At 33.2% G+C, this 18,794-nt stretch overlaps 1 protein-coding gene across 6 annotated transcripts in view; it reads left to right on the forward strand.

The window, feature by feature from the left end:
* The window catches only part of LOC150075968 (armadillo repeat-containing protein 8-like), a 112,785-nt gene that overhangs the window by 26,702 nt on the left and 67,289 nt on the right, over positions 1-18,794 (forward strand). For 4 of the 6 annotated variants that reach the window (XM_090387807.1, XM_090387812.1, XM_090387811.1 and 1 more), the window contains exons 4-8: positions 9,199-9,341; positions 13,842-14,035; positions 14,302-14,364; positions 16,551-16,631; positions 16,747-16,822. In XM_090387807.1, coding sequence (XP_090243933.1) covers positions 9,199-9,341; positions 13,842-14,035; positions 14,302-14,364; positions 16,551-16,631; positions 16,747-16,822 — 557 coding nt within the window. The remainder of the gene's footprint in view (positions 1-9,198; positions 9,342-13,841; positions 14,036-14,301; positions 14,365-16,550; positions 16,632-16,746; positions 16,823-18,794) is intronic. The other 2 variants (XM_090387808.1, XM_090387810.1) reach the window with 2 other exon arrangements.

Genomic DNA, 18,794 nt, shown 5'->3' on the forward strand with positions numbered 1-18,794 from the left:
GTGCTATTGCTGATAAAATAGGCTGCTACCAGTCAACAGTATCCCGGGTGCTGAAATTAAAGCGTGAAACCGGTGATGTGAAGAGAAGACCTGGATCAGGCCGTAAGAGAGTGATTACACCTTCCCAAGATCAATATTTGAAACTGCCATACCTTCGTAATCACCATGCTAGTGCTCCTGATCTAAAACTGGACTTTGAGATGGTCTCTGGTGTTGAAAGAAGTGCACAAACTATCCAAAGACTGCTTTCGGAATGTGGTCTGCATGCCTATCGGCCCAAAAAATAAGCAAAAAATAAGCATGCTCCTAATAACAACAGCAAATGAGGAAGAAGAGACTTTCTTGGGCTAAAACGCATTTTTCATGGACGAAAGAGCAATGGGACACTGTCATCTTTTCTGATGAATCGAAATTCAGCCTGCATGACTTGGATGGGAAGCGATATGTCAGAAGATGGAAATTGGAGGTATACCATCCTGACTGTATCACACAGACTGTAAAGTTCCCTGCCAGTCAGATGGTCTGGGGATGCTTAACAAGCAAAGGGGTGGGGCAAGTTAAGTTTATTAATAGAACGGTGAATGCAGAAACTTGCACTGCTATCTTGGAGGAGTGCCTGAAACCCGTTATTAGGGATCACCACATAGATGTCCAAAACTGCATTTTTCAACAGGACTCAGCACTTTGCCATACAACAAAATTGGTATGTTTTATGCTATTTAGATTTAATGATGAGTTTGTCTTCAAGAAGACAAACTCATCATTAAAACAGAAAAATCATCATTATTACTCATTCTTGTCTCGCAAGGCTTAAAACATACTTACATCAATGTTTTCCCTTGTTTTTCTCTCTTAAGGTGCAGAAATGCTGGCATTACAGTGTTGGACTGGCCCGGAAACAGGATTTGAACCTGTTTCTGTTTTGTTTCAAATGCTTTGACATTATAATAAGATTCATTGACAAGTTTGTCTCATCATTGTAGTTTCATGTTAAGAAAATTCATGTGTTCACGTATATCTGTTAAAAAGGAAAAGTTCTACAACCATTTGAGATCTGACGGTTCCGGAACAGGTTTCAATTTTTCGTTCACAAATAGATCTATTTGAATCCTAAGTTTAAAAAATTTCTTCAACACATTACTGTGACTCAACCATTGTACTTCAATATAGTACAATAAATCGCTGTATTCAGCCTTAATAGTTTCAAGAAAATTTTTGAATTGCTGATGATTCAGACCAGTCTTGCAAATAAAATTTACTGTTGATATCACAGTTGACATGACTGAATCTGCCCAAATATTTTCTGCACAAAGACTGCTGGTGAATTATACATTGAAATTGCATTGGTTTTTTAATATTTTTACTCTCAAGATATTTATTAAGCTGACCCACAAACCCAATTTTAGTACCGACCATATTTTTAGTGCCATTGTTGTAATTGCTGATAGCAAATCCCAATTGAATTTGAAGCCCTCAATTGCTTTTGACACACTCAAAAATATATTTTTACCTGTATCTTTCAAGCTTTTTAATGCAACTAGCTCTTCAGTTATGGCAAAAATTTTATTTACACCTTGGATATAAATTAGGAATTGAACTATATGGCTTGTATCTTCATCTCATCAATTGCTATTGAAAAGTTGTAAATTCGCAAACTTTTTGTGCACCCAGAAACTGTGTATACAGGCTGCCAGCAGTTAATTATAGCAGAGAGATTAATTCCATTAACCAATAGGATAGTGTCATGTTTTTATCCTGGATTTGGGTTCTTTTATAGTAAAGCCAGGGGTGACCTTTGCTTCCATACTCTGGACACCAGGGTTCATGTGCAGGCTGGTTCAGGATCTACCGATACCAATCATCAGACCATGCTGCTGGTGCCAGGTTTTATCTGGGATTCTTGTGTAGTGGAAGCCTAGGGTGACCTTTACTCCCATATTCTGAACATCAGAGTTGGTGTGCAGGCTGGCAAGGGATTATGAAATTCCTAATTACTGTCTCTAACACCTATTGCTATTTAATGACAGGGTCAAGATTAACAGATTATTTTAACGATGTTTCAAAGAATAGCTTTGAGTGGAAATAACAGAATTAATATCTAACAAGACTTAAAACTGACAGCATAGAAGCATCAACACTATTAATCAACTGACGAATGTTAAAATAATCTGTAAAATGTGTTTTTCCTAAATGTTATTGTGATCTTATATAAACATTAATTTTTACGATCAAATGGAAATATCCACAGGCTGGATAAAATTCTTTTGTGGGCCGGATCCAGCCCTGCAGGCTGTAGTTTGGGGACCCCTGCTCTATAGCACTAGGTGGAAATATATTTCAACAATTAATTACTCTTTAGCTGAATCAAAATTTCTGCACATCTTCTGCAACCATCCTTTTCCACTTTAAATTTGTACTCCCTTATGCATTTCATCTGAGAAAGGTTGATGCCATCAGCATTAGTTTACATAACTCTGATACCTTATATACTTCACTTCGGTTACCATGTGGCACACTATGGCCATAAATGCCGATGTGCCTAATAAATCCCCAAACAAACAATCAGTCAAACATTCGGAACATACATATGCTTCCCAGAGGATGCAGTTTACAGAATCCCAGTCTTTCTTGGAAGAATATCCTTTTATGCCTTCAAGTAACTTGTTCTTTTCTTCACCCTTTCCAACAGATCTATATCCTTCTTAAAATGAGATTTCAAATTTGTATGCAGTATTCCAGATGTGATGTCACCATTCCATATACGACGAAGTAATCACCTCTTTGCCTGAATCAAGATGTGCTGAATCAAAATTTCTGCACATCTATTTTGCAACTATCATTTTACAACAGAATTGCCTCTTGACAAAGAGTCATTTCTGTTGTTGCTGTAATTTCCCATTCCAAAGTTCCTGTTCTTGCCATAAATATTGTGATGTAGAGCATTTGAATGATTACATGAGAATGAGAAATTTTATTAACATACTATGTTTTGTTGCTTATGTAATTAATAACAATATCCAAAGATCACCCAAAATGACTGCCTCACAGTTCTACACATTCTTTCAAACAAGTGTCTCAGTGGCAACATGCATGGTGCCTCCGTAGCCAGGTGGGCAGGAGCAGCAGTGCGTAGCACACGCTTCTTGATTAGACCGGGGTTTGAGCCCATGACCACCAAATACAGAGGATGCGAAAAGGTCAGGGAATGACCACCGCATATCCCTGGAGCAATATGGCCTTAGTTGCTAATGCTCCTAATAACAACAGCAACATGCATAATATTCAAGTTTCCATAGAGACTGCTCTGTGATGCTATAGTGGTTTACCACTACTCTCCTTTCTGGTAAAGGTCCAAGATTTAATTCCTGTTGCTAAATGGAGGAATATTTTATAAAGTTTTTTTCTTGCTCAGGACTAGTTAGCTAGTCTCAGGTGGAGTTTTCTCTTCTGGAAACAAACTGCTCTTTTTGCCCATGCAAAGCAGCCTAAAATAACCCAGTTTATGGGCAATGTTATCAGCTTTCATGGCCTCAATTGTTTTAGCATTGTCATTTGAACTGGAGATACTACACTTAATTTTTTTTTGACTGTGCTAGTTAAAACTATTAAGAATTGCTTATTATTAAAATGGAAGTGAATGAAATAAAGATAGCAGATAAACAAAACATTCTTCAGATGATGAACCAAGTAATGCATTCAAAACATATGCTGTTGTTTGATGTGGACAGTTTGAGTCAGCATTTGCTGTTACAGAGTTAATGCAGTTGTCACAAGATTTTCTCAGTCACTATGTAGTCACTTGGGAGAATCTTGCCATTTTTTACAAAATTTTCTCAAGTGCTATTGTAGGGAAATTCAAATTGTAAGTGTTAATTTATTATTGTTATTATTTGACAACTTGATAGAATTTGATTCTCATTATTATAGTAGCAGCATTGTTCATCCTCAGATGTATCTAGCAGTTATTTGTTGGCTTTTGGTTTCAAACTAGTAGTGTTTTTCGTTTTTTTCATTAGTGCTTTTTTTTTTTTTTAAATGAGTTGGCATTTCATTTTCCGAGGCATAGCGTATGCTCATGAGTTGAGCATCCAGAATGTCCAATTTTTTTATTTTTTTTTTATACTACTTAAAAGGAGTAGTAACACAATCCTCATAATGGAAGAATTAAATACAGTAAACCCCCGCTATTTGCGGGGGTTATGTTCCTGAGAAATGCCGCGAATACCGAAAATGCGAATGCTGAGTTATGGCTCCCATAGTAATAAAGGGGTTCCATTCCAAAGTATGAAATATATAAGAAAAACTAGTCTAAAACTTTGTCTATGTATGTATTATATGTACCTTCATAATATGACTATGTACATAGACAATATGTAGTGAAATGCAAGCATATGGCATCGAAATGAAAATAAGAAACAATTTAATATTAAATGTAATATTTATTAGAAATTTCAAATAAATCTTTCAAACCAGCACCTTTGCTAGCTAAAAAACTTATCCTGCCAGTGCTATCACCAGTTTCGCTAAAGTGTTGATAAAGGAGTTTTGCCTTTTCACGAATGATGAGTGAACTTAACGGAATTTTATTTTGAGTTCAGTCTTCTATCCACAGATTTAAAGCTTTTTCCATTTTTTCTAATATAACATCACGAGTTACAGAGCAAATTTTTGAAGCAATTAGCGCGTTTTCACGGACACTACGGCGGATTTTTTTTCCCGGTTTTTTGATTGACCGTACCGTTGACTCATTGATTTTATGTTTTGCCACTGAGGAGACACTTTCACCATTAGAAATTTTGTCTAATAACTCAATTTTATTCGCTAATGTCATCACCTTTGATCTTTTCACATTTCCCTTGTTATTCGTAGCCATATTTTTGTACGGGTTAGAAAGAACTTGTCCACAATAAAGTCACTTTCTTCCGTAACACACTCGAAAAAGTCTGTTTACACTAACACACTGCAAAACGGTAGATTTATCACTTTTGTAAGCTTATAAATTTATAAGCATATAAATTAAAAGCAAACGACGAAACCTTCCATGACAAGCGCATAACACATACTGAACAAGGATTAGCGAGAAACATCCACACTCATGATTTTGTCACCCCTCTCCCCCCACCCACTGAGCACTGTTTTGACCGGGAAAGATAATTTTAGCCACGCCCATGTTTTTTTTTATGGCGGAAAGTGTTCACGGCGCTTTAAAATTCATTTTTTTATGTTTCATTTTATATTAAATCAGCGACCGCGAATACGTGAAACCGCGAATAGCAGGGGTTTACTGTACTGTATTCAATATATTTGTATTGAATCAGAAATTACAACAATAATTGTTGAAACATTATTTCAAATCTCATCAAAGAAAAGGGTGAGAAGTCATGATGTAGAAAGTTTATGCTTACAACTGGGAAGGATGACACTTTAAACATCTGTTACATTCTCTGTTATAATTATGTTTATAATAATTCAACTAAAATTTTGTAACCTCTGTTATATTTATAATAATTGAAATAAAAAAATAAAATTATATAAAAATATATGAAATAATTGAAATATATTATGGACTTGCATGTCTTTTGATTTTCCCTATAGAAACTCAAAACCAGAAAATTTTTAACACTGATATCTTGGCTGAAAAAAACCCAGAAAGCATGAAAATTTTCTCAAACATACATTTTAAGGAGAAATATGTGCCTAATATAAATTATAGTCTGTCATCAGGTTGCATTCATTATATTGATAGTGAAATTTAAAAATAATAGAAAGTATAGATAATTTAATTGCTGTTGTTTGCCTATAGTATTCAAGGTTGGTGGAATTAAACGCATCAGGAGATTTATACACGTTAACAGTGAGCAGATGCACTATTTCAGTTTATTTAGGGAAATTAGAAAATTGAAACTCATAAGTGGTGCGTAATTTTTTTTTTTTTTTTTTTTTCTTCCCTGTAGTATTTCCCTTGATACACTTGATACATTTGGAGAAAGCAATATTCACAGAAAAGAAACCAATCCCCAGACAAGTTGTGCATATTTCCAGAAGTATTTAAAAGCAAATAATTAGGAGAATTAACTATTTACAAGCAAACTAATTGAAAAACCTCCTGACACTCTCCAAAAATAGAAAATTGAAAGTCTACACTGAGCATATGATTGATATTCTCTATGCTAATCTTGAATAGAGCTAAGTAATAAGATTGCAGTGTTATATTTCAATGTAGATATTGAAATAATTTAAAAAATTAATTTGTAGAAATTTTTATAACCGGTTATTATCTTGCAGACACTTTGTTCCTTTCAGTGGCAGAGTGATGTTTGGTCTTCAAAACTTTCCTAATTATGCTCACATTAGAGTGTACTGTTATCCTGAAACTTTCCTAAATATCATCTCAATATAAGTTGCGTTGCCAAAAATATGAATCTGCTGTTTTGAGACTTGATTTCTCATCGGGTGATGACACCTGGCTTCTGCTAGTAAATTTGTGCTGATTAGAGAATAACTATGAAGTCTAATTGGATGAAAAGCTTCTAGTTAAACACAAAACAGTTGTGAATTTAAATCCCGTCTCCAAGTATTCTCAGAAGAAGAACTGTTTAAAATTTTTAAAATTATGATTGTAACATTGGTTTTTGAAGTCCACATCGATAAATAAATATAATGAATCTTATATTTTAAAAAAATAAAATAAATAAAATACAAACTTAACTAAAATCCTGAAGAAAAGAAAAGAAAACTTGCCAGAAGTCTTCTGGAAAAGGTGGTTGGTCTGAATATGCAAGAATAAGGGAATTCAATATGCAAACATATTGAGGAAATGCACAAACTGATAAACCATTAACAATATTTATATGGAGGTAGGAACAACACCAATGGAAAAAAAAAAAAAATTTATTACTATTGAAAAAATGGCACAAGAAAGCAAGATTTTACAACATCAGAGCATACACACACTTTTAGTCACTTCATTTCCCATTATTGTTTAAATTTATTCAGACTTCCTACCATAACAACACTACTGGAAGTTTATTCCAACAGTTAACTCTCTGGCCAAGGCAAATATCCACACATCTCTTCTGCAACCATTATTTTTTTCAATTTAAATTTGTTTCCCCATGTGTGTTTGACAAAGAGTAAAGATGTTGTTAGCATTTAGCTTACTTAACTGTTTTAAAGCTTTAAGCATTTCAGTTTGGTTCCACACAAGTGTCTAATTTCCAGATGTTGCAGTTTACAGATGCCCAGTCTTCTTGCTAAGAATATTTTTTGTCTGCCCTCCTCCAATCTTGTTGCTCTTCTATGCACCTTTTCCAACAGATCAATGTTCTTCCTATAATGACATTTCCATATTTGTATGCAGTATTCAAGATGTTGTCTAACCATTGCTTTATATAGCAAGGTATCAACCCTATATCCCTACTGACAAAGTTGCTGTATATTACTGACAGAACCCTATGAGTCATTCTAGAAGCCTGGCAAAATGTATAGTTACCTCCAGGTCTTTTTCATTATGAGTTACCTTGAGTTTGGCACTACCTGAATGGTATGTTATCTTTGGATCATTGCTCTCCAAATTCAGTACCTTGCATTTATCAGTGTAATATGTAAATTGCCAGTATTTCAGCCGTCAAACTAGTTTGTGGATCTTACTGAATATCATGCCCTCATTAATATCAATAATCACCTTGCTCACCTTTGTATCAGTTGTATATGTGGGACTGTATCAAAGCTTTACTGAAATGTAAATAGATGATGTCAAAATTATTCTTTGCATTCAGTTCCTTTGGGACAGCCTCTTAATACCTAGTCAGATTGGTCATGTATGATCTATTTAACAGATCTATTCTGGCTGCCTTATATTTCCATTCCTATCCAGATGTGTTGTGCTACATTTTTAATCATTGCCCCCATCATTTTTCCTGGCACAGAAGTCAATTACAGGTCTGTAATTTCTTGCTTCACACTTCATGAATAAGAGAGATCTCCAATTTGCAGAGATTTCCTCTGAATCCAAGGATGCTCGCATTATTATAGCCATAGGTTTGATTACATCTGTATATGACATGGTGCTAATGTTTCCTGCACTTAAATTTTATTAATAACCACTTAATGTCTTTTCTCAACACATTAATAGTTGATCCTTACATTTCTGTCAATCTGTTATTCATCAAATTACCTGAGAATTGGGGAGTTTTTGGATTGGATATTTGCCAGACCACTCATTGCAACTGATTGTGCAGGGTGGAGATTTTATGTGAGAATCACTATAGTTATGCTGTGTGTGTGTTCATTGACCTGGAATGCCCGTCACTCATTTGCTGTTGCAATCTCTGGATGTTAGATTTGATGCTGCAGGCCTGAAGGGTATCTCGGAATTAGTGTAACCAATGGAAAGTGTAAATTACTAAAACTAAATGGTCTTTTTTTATTTTGCATCTAAAATTAAAAGATTCAGATGCTGAACAACCATTCTCATCAATAGAAAAAGATTTACAAATGACAAATTATAGCTGTGCTCTGAGTGAGGGGTGGGGGTAGAGATACCTGTATGTAAATAAAAGGCTTTGGATTTCTTTACATATTTCACTTTTATTCCTTTGTTGTTGGACTATTAAATTAATAGTCCACCTTGGACTATTAAAATATAGAACATAATGTCTGGCTTTCATGCTGCTAAAGTGAAAATTGAGCTTGGTGTCTAATATTATTTTATATGCAGGCTCTAAAATAAGTTAACATCTAAATTTATAGTCAGTATGCACCTCACTGAATATTTTACTCATAGTGACCAGTCAATATGTATAAAATATATTAATACACTACTAAAATATATTTTATATGAAATATCATGTGAACCAAGAACTTAAGATATCTTTTTCTCATAGGCCCTTTGATGGGCCGTGTGAATGGTAAAGCCCTACAGTGCTGCATATTAGTGTTTTCTCAGTTTTCTACACTATAAACCATAGAAATGCAATTTTTTATATTTTTTATGATTATAATACAACTACTTGAAATTTGAAAATTCAGATAAAGCAAGGAGTAGATCCAATGGTTGCTGAATTTGGAAGGTTCAACTGTAAAATCATATCAACATGTTGATTAGATTGAATATCTTAATTTTGAGCATTCAAATTAGTATATAACAGTTTTGATTTTCTGCTAATATATGTAATTTTTAATTTGTTTTAAATGAAGATTGCTTCAGATTTTGACACATGAGAGCTCTAGCACTGATCTTTTAGTTGAAACTGTAGTAACTATAGGAAGCCTTGCAAAGGGTACAGATGACCACGTTAAATCACTGATTGATGCTGGGGTGATCACTGTTTTGTTAAGAGGTAAAGGATTTTTGATTATTTTTATTGGAATATTTATATTTAAATTTATAATTTTAATTTTATTGACTTTCAATAAAAACTTTACATTCATAGATACTAGAGTATCAATTGCAAAAATTTGGCAATTTCCAAATACATCTTAAAAATACTAAAGGGCAGAATAGTAAAGTCCACTAAAAACCACCTTTCATTTTAAAAACTGATCACCTCACATTGGTATCTAATCTCCATGTCTTTAATGTCCTGGCAAAACTTCTCACTCTGTTCTTCACTTACACTTCCTCAATTTTCTGGAAAAAAACGATATGAAAATGTAAAAATGTACCGTGACACTCATGTTGCAGCCCAACTTCTTAAAATGTAGTACAGTCTCTGTAATACTTCTTTGAAAATGACATTTTTTGTATTCTTGTGCCCTTCTGGTAACCTTATCTTAACATGCTGGAATGATCTGACCTGAGACATTGCTATATACAATTGGCCATGACTATTCTTGTTTATACTCCGGCACGACCACCAGGTCAGTGGAGTTTACAATAAATCAATACAAACATTAATTAATTGTATTTAGCAGTCACGGTCTTGAACCCCAGTCCACTCAAAGAGCACTTGCTATTGCACTCTTTCTCCTGACCACCTGGCTATGTCACCTAAGCTATCTCTTTTAGAGCTTTCTTTCTCTATTTCTGCTTCATGAACTCTATTTATTGCACATAGTGGCACTCTTGCAAATGAATATTGGCTGTGATCTACATTGTTTGGTAAGCATTTTGTTACAAATACATTGCAGGTTTTAATTACAACAGTTCAATATGTATTTGTTAGCAATAATGTAAGTATTATCTTATTTTCTTCTCTTTTCTACTAACACAACATTAAATTACTTGATACACAAACCCTCAAACAATGGCACTTTCATAGCTATAAAAATAGAAAAAATGGTTGAAGCTGTGGCCTGCTTCCATGGTGTTGAGTTCTTTTCCCATCTGAAAGGAAGAATCAGCTCCATGGCAGTAATGCACAATGAGCCTAAGTAGAATGCTTATGGGGATTATTAAGCGTAACACAGCCATAGCAGATCTCTGATGGCAGGTAAAAAATTCAATTCCATTCATTTATTTAATGTAGTAATGCCTTCATTAAATAAAAAGGAGCATTGTTTTTTTAGCATATCAGCCTGATATGCTATTTACAAAATTAAATGAAAAACTTAGCAAATTTTCATTATAGCTCCATCCAATTTCATTATAATGATGTTTGTCTGTAGTTGGTTTTGGCAATCTTTTTGAATTAAACAAGCTATTTGTAAGGCTTGAGATCCAATTTGGACTTTGAATTTCATTATAGATGTATTTTAAATAATCCACTGAAATGTACATAAAACCCTATATTATTAGTTGGGGAACAGTAGCAACTTCAAATACTACATTGCATTTTGAATAATCCTATATCAAATTAATGAAGATATGCCATATATTTACACACACACACACACACACACACACACACTTTGATGGGTATTTAAAGTGATACAGAGTGATTTTAAAGAAACTTCACCACCTTAGTGAATAGCATGACTTTTGTGGTCTTTTCAAATTTTGTATATTGATTACTGGAACCATGATCTTGGGAATCTGAATTTCTGTTTTTTGTCACTGTTGTTTCCTTTATTATAATATATTTTTTTAACATGTTTCAAGGCCACTTCACTATATGTTACTCAGTGTGTTTTCCCTCATTATCCAGGAGCCATTTGAGTTTGATTAGTTATGAAATTTGCTGTGCAATCCCCAAACATTAATAATTTCTGATTGCACTTGTATTATATGAGAAGGAGGGCACTCCATACCACAATATTTACCTAAGACGACACCACTGCATCTCACAAAAGAGGCAATGATCACTCTAAGAGAGCATTATGAACTTCTGTCATTCTGATAGAAAGGCCTGTCCCAGATCCTGACCTCATCCTAGCAGATTTCTGACTTTGGGACTGTCTGCAGGATTCAAAGAATGGTCAGTGATAGTCTGCTGTGTAGCTAGTCAGTGAATCGATCTTAGTTTTGTAATAGTTTCCCAACAGTCTTGTATGGATGTTATCCCTCCCCTACACCAATGATGCAGTTTAATTGTGTATATATACTGGTAAGACTGAAATGATCCTCATCAGCCCTAGGATCATAGAGCTTAGTTAGCATTTCATTGGGTATATAGTGTGGTCTGTACTGTGCATAGTTAAACTTAACAATAGAGGGAGGGCGAGAACTGTGATCATTACATAACTAGAATTTGTTGCACAAAGTTTAAAACAAAAAGATCAGCTGCTTTTGTAGTTTTTATATTATTGTTAGCTAAAGTGAAACTAAGGTTATTGTCATGTAAACTGAAGTAGGAAAATTTATTAGTAGTTATGACAGAAACATGATGCACTGATTATTTGATTAATACAGATGTTAAAAACATACAAAGTGTTGAAATTAAAGTGAAAGAGAAACCATAATTTAAGGATAGCTTCTAAATTGTCAGGCCATCCAGTGGCCTAACTGCCTTTTTGGGTCATGCTAATACTGCTGGATCTTATTCTAACCATAGTTATGACTTAAAAAATGCACATAGTACACTACATCCCAGTTGATCTTATTGTGTTATACTGAATAAAAAAAGTATAGTAAGATTAAGTACTTCTTAAAATATTCAAAGCTACAGTTTTAAATGTAAATGTAGGATACCAATTGAATACTATAAACCAGTGTTTCTCAACTTGTGTGACGCGAGTATGTTTCAAGTGTTCCACGGAAAATGCAAATTAATAAATCCAAGTTTTATAATAAAAATTAATCAAAACAAAAAATTCATTATTTAGCATTAGTAGAGGCATACGATGCAAGAAAGCAAGCTTATGCAGCATCAGCCAAAAAAAAAACACTCAGATTTCACCCCTCTGTTCATTCCCAATACGTGTCCAACTTGGCCTTAAATTTATTTAGTCTATCAACTTCCACAACAAAAGATGGAAGTCTGTTCCACCAATCAACTACCTGCTGGCTAAAGGCAAATTTCTGAACATCTATCCTACAACTGTCTTTCCTCAATTTGAATTTATGCCCTCTCAAGTGATTATTCTGAGAGGAAAAATCCCATCAGCATTGAGCATGCTCAAACCATTCAAGGCTTTATACACCTCAATCAGATCACCTCGCAGGTGCCTAGTCTCCAAACACTATAATCTGCAAAAAAGCCTTTCTTCATAAGAGCAACCCTTTGTTCCATTCACTAATCTTGCTGCTCTTCTCCTTTCTCGTTCCAACAGCTCTACATCTTTCTTAAAATGAGGCCTCCAGACCTGTATACAGTACTCAAGGTGTGACCTGACCATTGCCTTATACAAGGGGATATCACCTCCTTATCCTTGCTAGAAAAATTCCTATATATCATTGATAAAACACCATGAGCTACTCTTGCAGACCATCTGCACTGCTCAAAAAACTTCATATCTGCCTGCACACCCCCAGGTCCTTTTCATTTTCTACCACTGTCAGTGTAGTACCTCAAAGTTGATACATTACTCTGGGGTTACTGCTTCCCATATGTAGTACTTTACATTTGTCAATGTTAAACTTCATTTGCCACCTCTCAGCTCATCTGCTCAACTTTTCTAGATCCTGTTGCAGCAGGATTTATGCTGTGTTGACCTGAGTGCCTTTCTGTGGTCAACATGACATCCCTTTTTGATTCCTAGTACTATATTTGTTCACTTATACTACACAAATAATAAGTGTATTATTAAATATACCCAACAGAAATAACTTCCTGTTTATGAATATATGAATATAGTAGTGGTTGTAGCATGCTGAAAAATTTTAGTGTCTTTAAAAGTGTGCTGCAGCAAAGAAAAGGTTGAGAAACACTGCTATAAACTATCAATTCTTGGTATGATTATCGCAACTTGAACTGCTGCTCTAATTAATTTTTCAAATTACAGCATAAAACAGTCAACAAAATAAACTACAAAACTGTGGTAAAATATAACACTCGATAAAAAGCTGTATATACTTTTTATAATTCCTCAAAAACTGACAAACAAATGCATTCCTATGCCATCAGGCAGTCAGTGGTTCAAGTTAATGCAAGAGTTTTTTAATTTTAATATAACTTTTCAACTACACACCATAAATTTAAATCAAAAAGTTCTAGAAAAACTACTGAAATTTGTGCAAAAAATAATCCAGAACTGAAAAATTGTGAATAGTTAACTATTCCTTGATTCTAATGCAAATTTTTATTCGTGTATTTTTCGTATATCATGAATATAAGATGACCCTTGTTTCTTCAGATGTTAAAATTCAAGAAAGAAACATTCTTATGTTCAAGTAGATAAGTATATTGATACAGTATATTATTATAATTCTGTTAACTGATTCATTAGAATTTTCACACTTCTCTCCACTAATAGTGTAAGAATATTTTAAATAAAGTAAATTTGACAAGACATTTATTTAGGTTTAGGACACTCCCATATGAAATACGTGGAAGCATGTCTTCGATGTTTGCGTACCATATTTCTTTGTCCACTGGCACCAACAGAAGTCTTGTACAGTGACCAGACAATTGTACCTCATCTTATTCACATGGCTAAACAGCCCACTGTTTCAACACAAGAATGTGTAATGACTATTCTGACTAGTTCTTGCAGAGTAAGTAATCTAAAATTTGTAACTCTTATTAAATACAAAATAATTTTGTGTTATTTTCCCACATTGTGTAGTATACTCATTTCATCTTAGCAGTGCTATTCAGATAACTTTATACTGCTGCTTGTATCATACAATGTAGTATGTGAATTACTATTCCTAAGTTTTGTGGACTGTAATTTATGAAAAATAAGATGTAATGTTTCACAACAGTCAAATAACTTTAATAAAAATCTTGAAAAAAAACATGATATTCTCTGTAATTTCAGCAACATTCCATAGAAGAAGCAGCAATCAATATAATGGAGGGAAAAAAAATCTCCAGATGGGAGGTAAAACTTCTACAGACTAACAGAATTCTTCCAAAATATTCAATTTTAAATAAGTTTGAAAATCTTGACACTTGTAAAAGTTTGACTATATTTAGGAAGGTAGAAAAATTTCAGACTTTTAATCATTGGTTAATGCAAGAATGTTATTTTCCTAGGGTCACCTGTCAGGTGACCCACATCTACTGTCTAATGTGTACTACATGTGTTAAGTATGAGTACATATCATTGTATATAAAAAATAATTATTAATATAATTGCATGTATAGTTATTTTTTGTGGTCTTAATTTGAAAAAGGAGGGGGGAACACTGTTGTAAACTACTGTATAACAGCACAGTATCAATACACTTTTTTTCAGTAACTTAAATTATTTTATTAAATGACCCATGGAAATTATAAGAAAAAAAAGCATGGCAATAAGATGTAGCCCTTTCTCCCTTCAAGTTTAATCTTAACCCATTTTCAAATTTCCCTTTAATCCTTACTTCTTATTTTTCATTTTTATACAAAATTTTTGTCTCTCTTATCTTCTGTGCCGTATTTTCGTAAAATTTTAAATATTACATTCCTTGGTTATTTGTCATATGCTTTTTCAAGATTTATAAATCCTAATTCATAAAGACAATAAAACCTCTAATTTTTATGTTCCCATGATTTTTCTATAATTTGATCCTGGCATGCCCTATTAGGCCTCAAACCTGGCTGGTTTTCTTCAAGGTTACATTCAACAGTACTTTTAATTCTCTTTTCTAAGATTTTTGTATAGATTTTATCTGGTAAATTGAGGAGGGAAATTTCTCTGTAGTTGCCACATTCAGATTTATTTCCCTTTTTATAATATTGGTTCAATTAATGTCCTGCTCCAGTCTTCTGAAAAATGTCCTTTGGAAAACTATATCTTAATAATGCTATTTAACCTGTGACACTGTTTCCTCCAACTTTCAGGTCTTATTTCAAGTTTCCTATTTTGTATTTCCATTTTAAGAATTTAAATTTTTATTTTTTTTAAGTCCATGACAGAATAATATTTTTATGCTAATTTTAGCTTGCATTTTGTAAGTCCTGATTTATATTGTTTTATTGTTCAGCTATCTGAAAAGAATGCTTAGTTATAATAAAGAAAAATAAATCTTTTATGTTTTACTGTGTAATGATGTAGTAAAACTTAAGTTCATCCCTATTATTCCCATAATTAAGATACTTATGTAATTTCTGTTAGAAAAAAGACGTTTAGCAGATGTTTACCCTTCCTCCCCTCTCCACAGATCTCTGGTTAATTAATGTTGCTGTTTTTGAATGTTATTTTATATCTCTTAATTTTGCTGGAATTTTGTTATCCTAATTTATAATAAATTTATTTTTTTGTTTGGCTTGAGGATATTCCAACTGTGCTCCAGAAATGTGTCCCCCTTCCCCATTGGTTTAATTTGGATATAGTACTTTGGTTTAAATGGGCTATAATGGATTGACTTTGATTATCTCTCTTTCTTTTTAATATTGGATATTTTTTCCTTCATAAAATTAAAGTATTAAGAGAAGCTGTATCATAGTAAACATCTCTTGGTAATAGTAAAATACAAAGTGAATGATACCACAAATACAATTTCATATTCAAACCTATGTACAAATTGGTCACCATGTACTTACAAGAAAGTACGAATATACAGTTTTGTTGCATAAGTAACCACATGAATTTTATCTCATGTTCCATTAACAAAATCTTTATTTTTGTGTACTTTTTTGTTAATAAATAAATTATATTATAATCATGTTTTTTAAATTCATGATTTTAAATTACAAATATCATAAAGAAGCAAAAAATAAACAAACTTTTAACAGTTATCAGTAAGAAGATATAAAAAATTTAGTTATTAGTAAAATCTAAAATATGTTAAAATCAACTGATTAAATTTAAAATGAAACAAGTTGATAACCATGAAAGTTATAAAAATACATATAACAAATATAAAACAGATTCATAATTTCAATCCCACCCTATCTGTCATTTAATCAGAATAGATGAATCTGACTAAAATCTTTAAAAGTAGTGTCCATAGAAGAAAGGTTAGATGTGGTATTTTTATTTAGAATTTTTTAACATGATTAAGATATTTTTGTATTGAATATACTAGAAAATATTTTATCCTTATTGGATTTAGTAAAAAAAAAAAAGCACTTTTTCCCTAGACTCCAGAACATCAGAATTTTTTATGTAATAATGGTGTTGTGGATGCAATTGCTGCTCTTCTTTGCTCCCCAGTGTACAGGGTAAGTGAATTTTGCTTTGTCTATTCATACCAAATTTGTGTATTAATTCAATCTAACATCAAATAGTATTATTTATACTGGCTTTTATTATTTTATACATTTTTTGCTAAGATAGGTACAACTGCCAAGTCTCCGTTGTCTGGCTCAAGTATGCTATCAGAATAATAAGGTGTCTGAAATAGTTTCAACATGTAGGTAATTTTTGAATACTTAATGTATTTATTTATTGTGTATTAAGCTCTTTTAAAAATAAAAAAAGTAACATGTCTTGTATATATGCATATATTCTCTCTGTGTTGTTTGCATTGTGTTTTTCATTGAATGCAGTGATATATTATATCATATATATTTGATCTTCAATTCAGAATTTCTCTTGTTAAAGGCACTAAGTGAAAAGGAGGACTTTTTGGAAATTTTATATATCTCTGGAAAGGCATATCAAAGTGAACATATGCTTGATATGAAGCCCAAAGTAGAAGGAATAATTAGAATAAATGAGTATGGTGGTGATTGAGGAAACAAATTGCTTGAATTCAGTTGTTAGAAAAGTAATTTGGATTTACTTGACTATATAATTTTATCAAGTGTGGTGATAATGTATATAGGTTTTCTGGAAAGAAGAGGGGACATCATTTAGTCTTTGTGCTAGGACACAATATCTAATTGGTGCTGATCACAAATTTATGCAGTTTTTTCAGTGCCATTTGCCACCATAAGGATTTAATAAAACTGGAAAGGCTGCCGTAGCCTAGTGGTCAGGCGCGCAGGTGCGTAAGTACACGTGCCTTGAGTGACCGGGGTTCAAGCCCGTGACTACTGAATACGGTGCTGTTTCTTGTATTCTATCTATCTTGTGAACTCCTCTGACCGTTTGGTCGTCCCGGAGTATAAACAGAAAATTTATTTTATTTATTTATATCATCTGCAAATATTTTGAGTCTTCTGTATTGTTGGGGAAAAAAACTGAGGTAAAAGTGTAATCAGTTTAGGAAAATGATGATCATCTTTTGTTCTAATGATAGGTGGTGGCCTGATTGCTCTAAGTGTTTTTGAAAAGAATAGGAAGAAAATAGGTGCTAGAGAGAGTTCTATCTTTGTCTGTGCTAGCATATTAATTGGCAAAGGCTATGTTAGATCAGAAAGACAATTTTCATTCAGAGAAGGAAGAAATCCTGATTATCATTAAAAGAACTGCTGACTACATTTATAAAAATGTGCATATCGTCAATCAGTCTGAGGCATAAATACAGAATAGTCATCTAATTAGGGCATTGGACCTGTAGAAGTTCTTTTTGCTTTTTATACAGGGAAAACTGAACAATGATTAAGGAAGCCCACTTGGCTGCTGATGAAATCCACTAGGAGTGCACTGGATTTCTTTAAGTTTATGAGAATTCAATATCCAAAGGAAATAATCAGTAAGAGAAAATTTTCGTACAATTCTACAACAGAATTAATGCCACCTCAGTCTGTCACAGTAGTGACAGACCAAGGTATAAATGAGGTGTATGAGTTTAATCCTTCATGAAAATTAATTTAGTATTGGCTGTACTAAAAGAAATTCTGAGTCATCAGGAAGCATGTCCAGCAGAGATTGATAAAGGAAGTTTTAATGATAGGTGGTTGCCTGATTTCTCTAAGTATTTTTGAAAGGAATAGGAAGGAGAGAGAGAGAGAGAGAGAGAGAGAGAGAGAGAGAGAGAGAGAGAGAGGAGAGAGAGAGAGAGAGAGAGAGAGAGAGAGAAAATATGAACGAGTTCTGAATGATATATAAATTTAAAAGTAAGAAAGAAAATTCAATACTTTGCATCATTGAAAGGATTTTAAGGAAGGACTAGAATTAGATGTATGAGAAACAAGCCAGAGACATTTGTTTAGTTAGTTTATAAGTTATTATGTTGGCGCTATCTGTGTATTATTTGTCAGATATAAGAATTAAACTGTATATATTGTATAGAGTATATGAAGTAATGGCGCCTCCGTAGCCAGGTGGGAAGGAGCAGCAGTGCGTAGCACACGCTTCTTGATGTAGACCGGGGTTCGAGCCTGTCACCACCAAATACGGAGATTGCGGGAAGGTCAGGGAATGGCTACCGCATATTCCTGGAGCAATATGGCCTTAGTTGCTAATGCTCCTAAAAACCAAAACAAACAAACAATATG

This window comes from Mastigoproctus giganteus, chromosome 13 (genome assembly GCF_048544385.1).
Source record: "Mastigoproctus giganteus isolate SK-2022 chromosome 13, ASM4854438v1, whole genome shotgun sequence".
In the NCBI taxonomy this organism is placed as follows: domain Eukaryota; kingdom Metazoa; phylum Arthropoda; class Arachnida; order Uropygi; family Thelyphonidae; genus Mastigoproctus; species Mastigoproctus giganteus.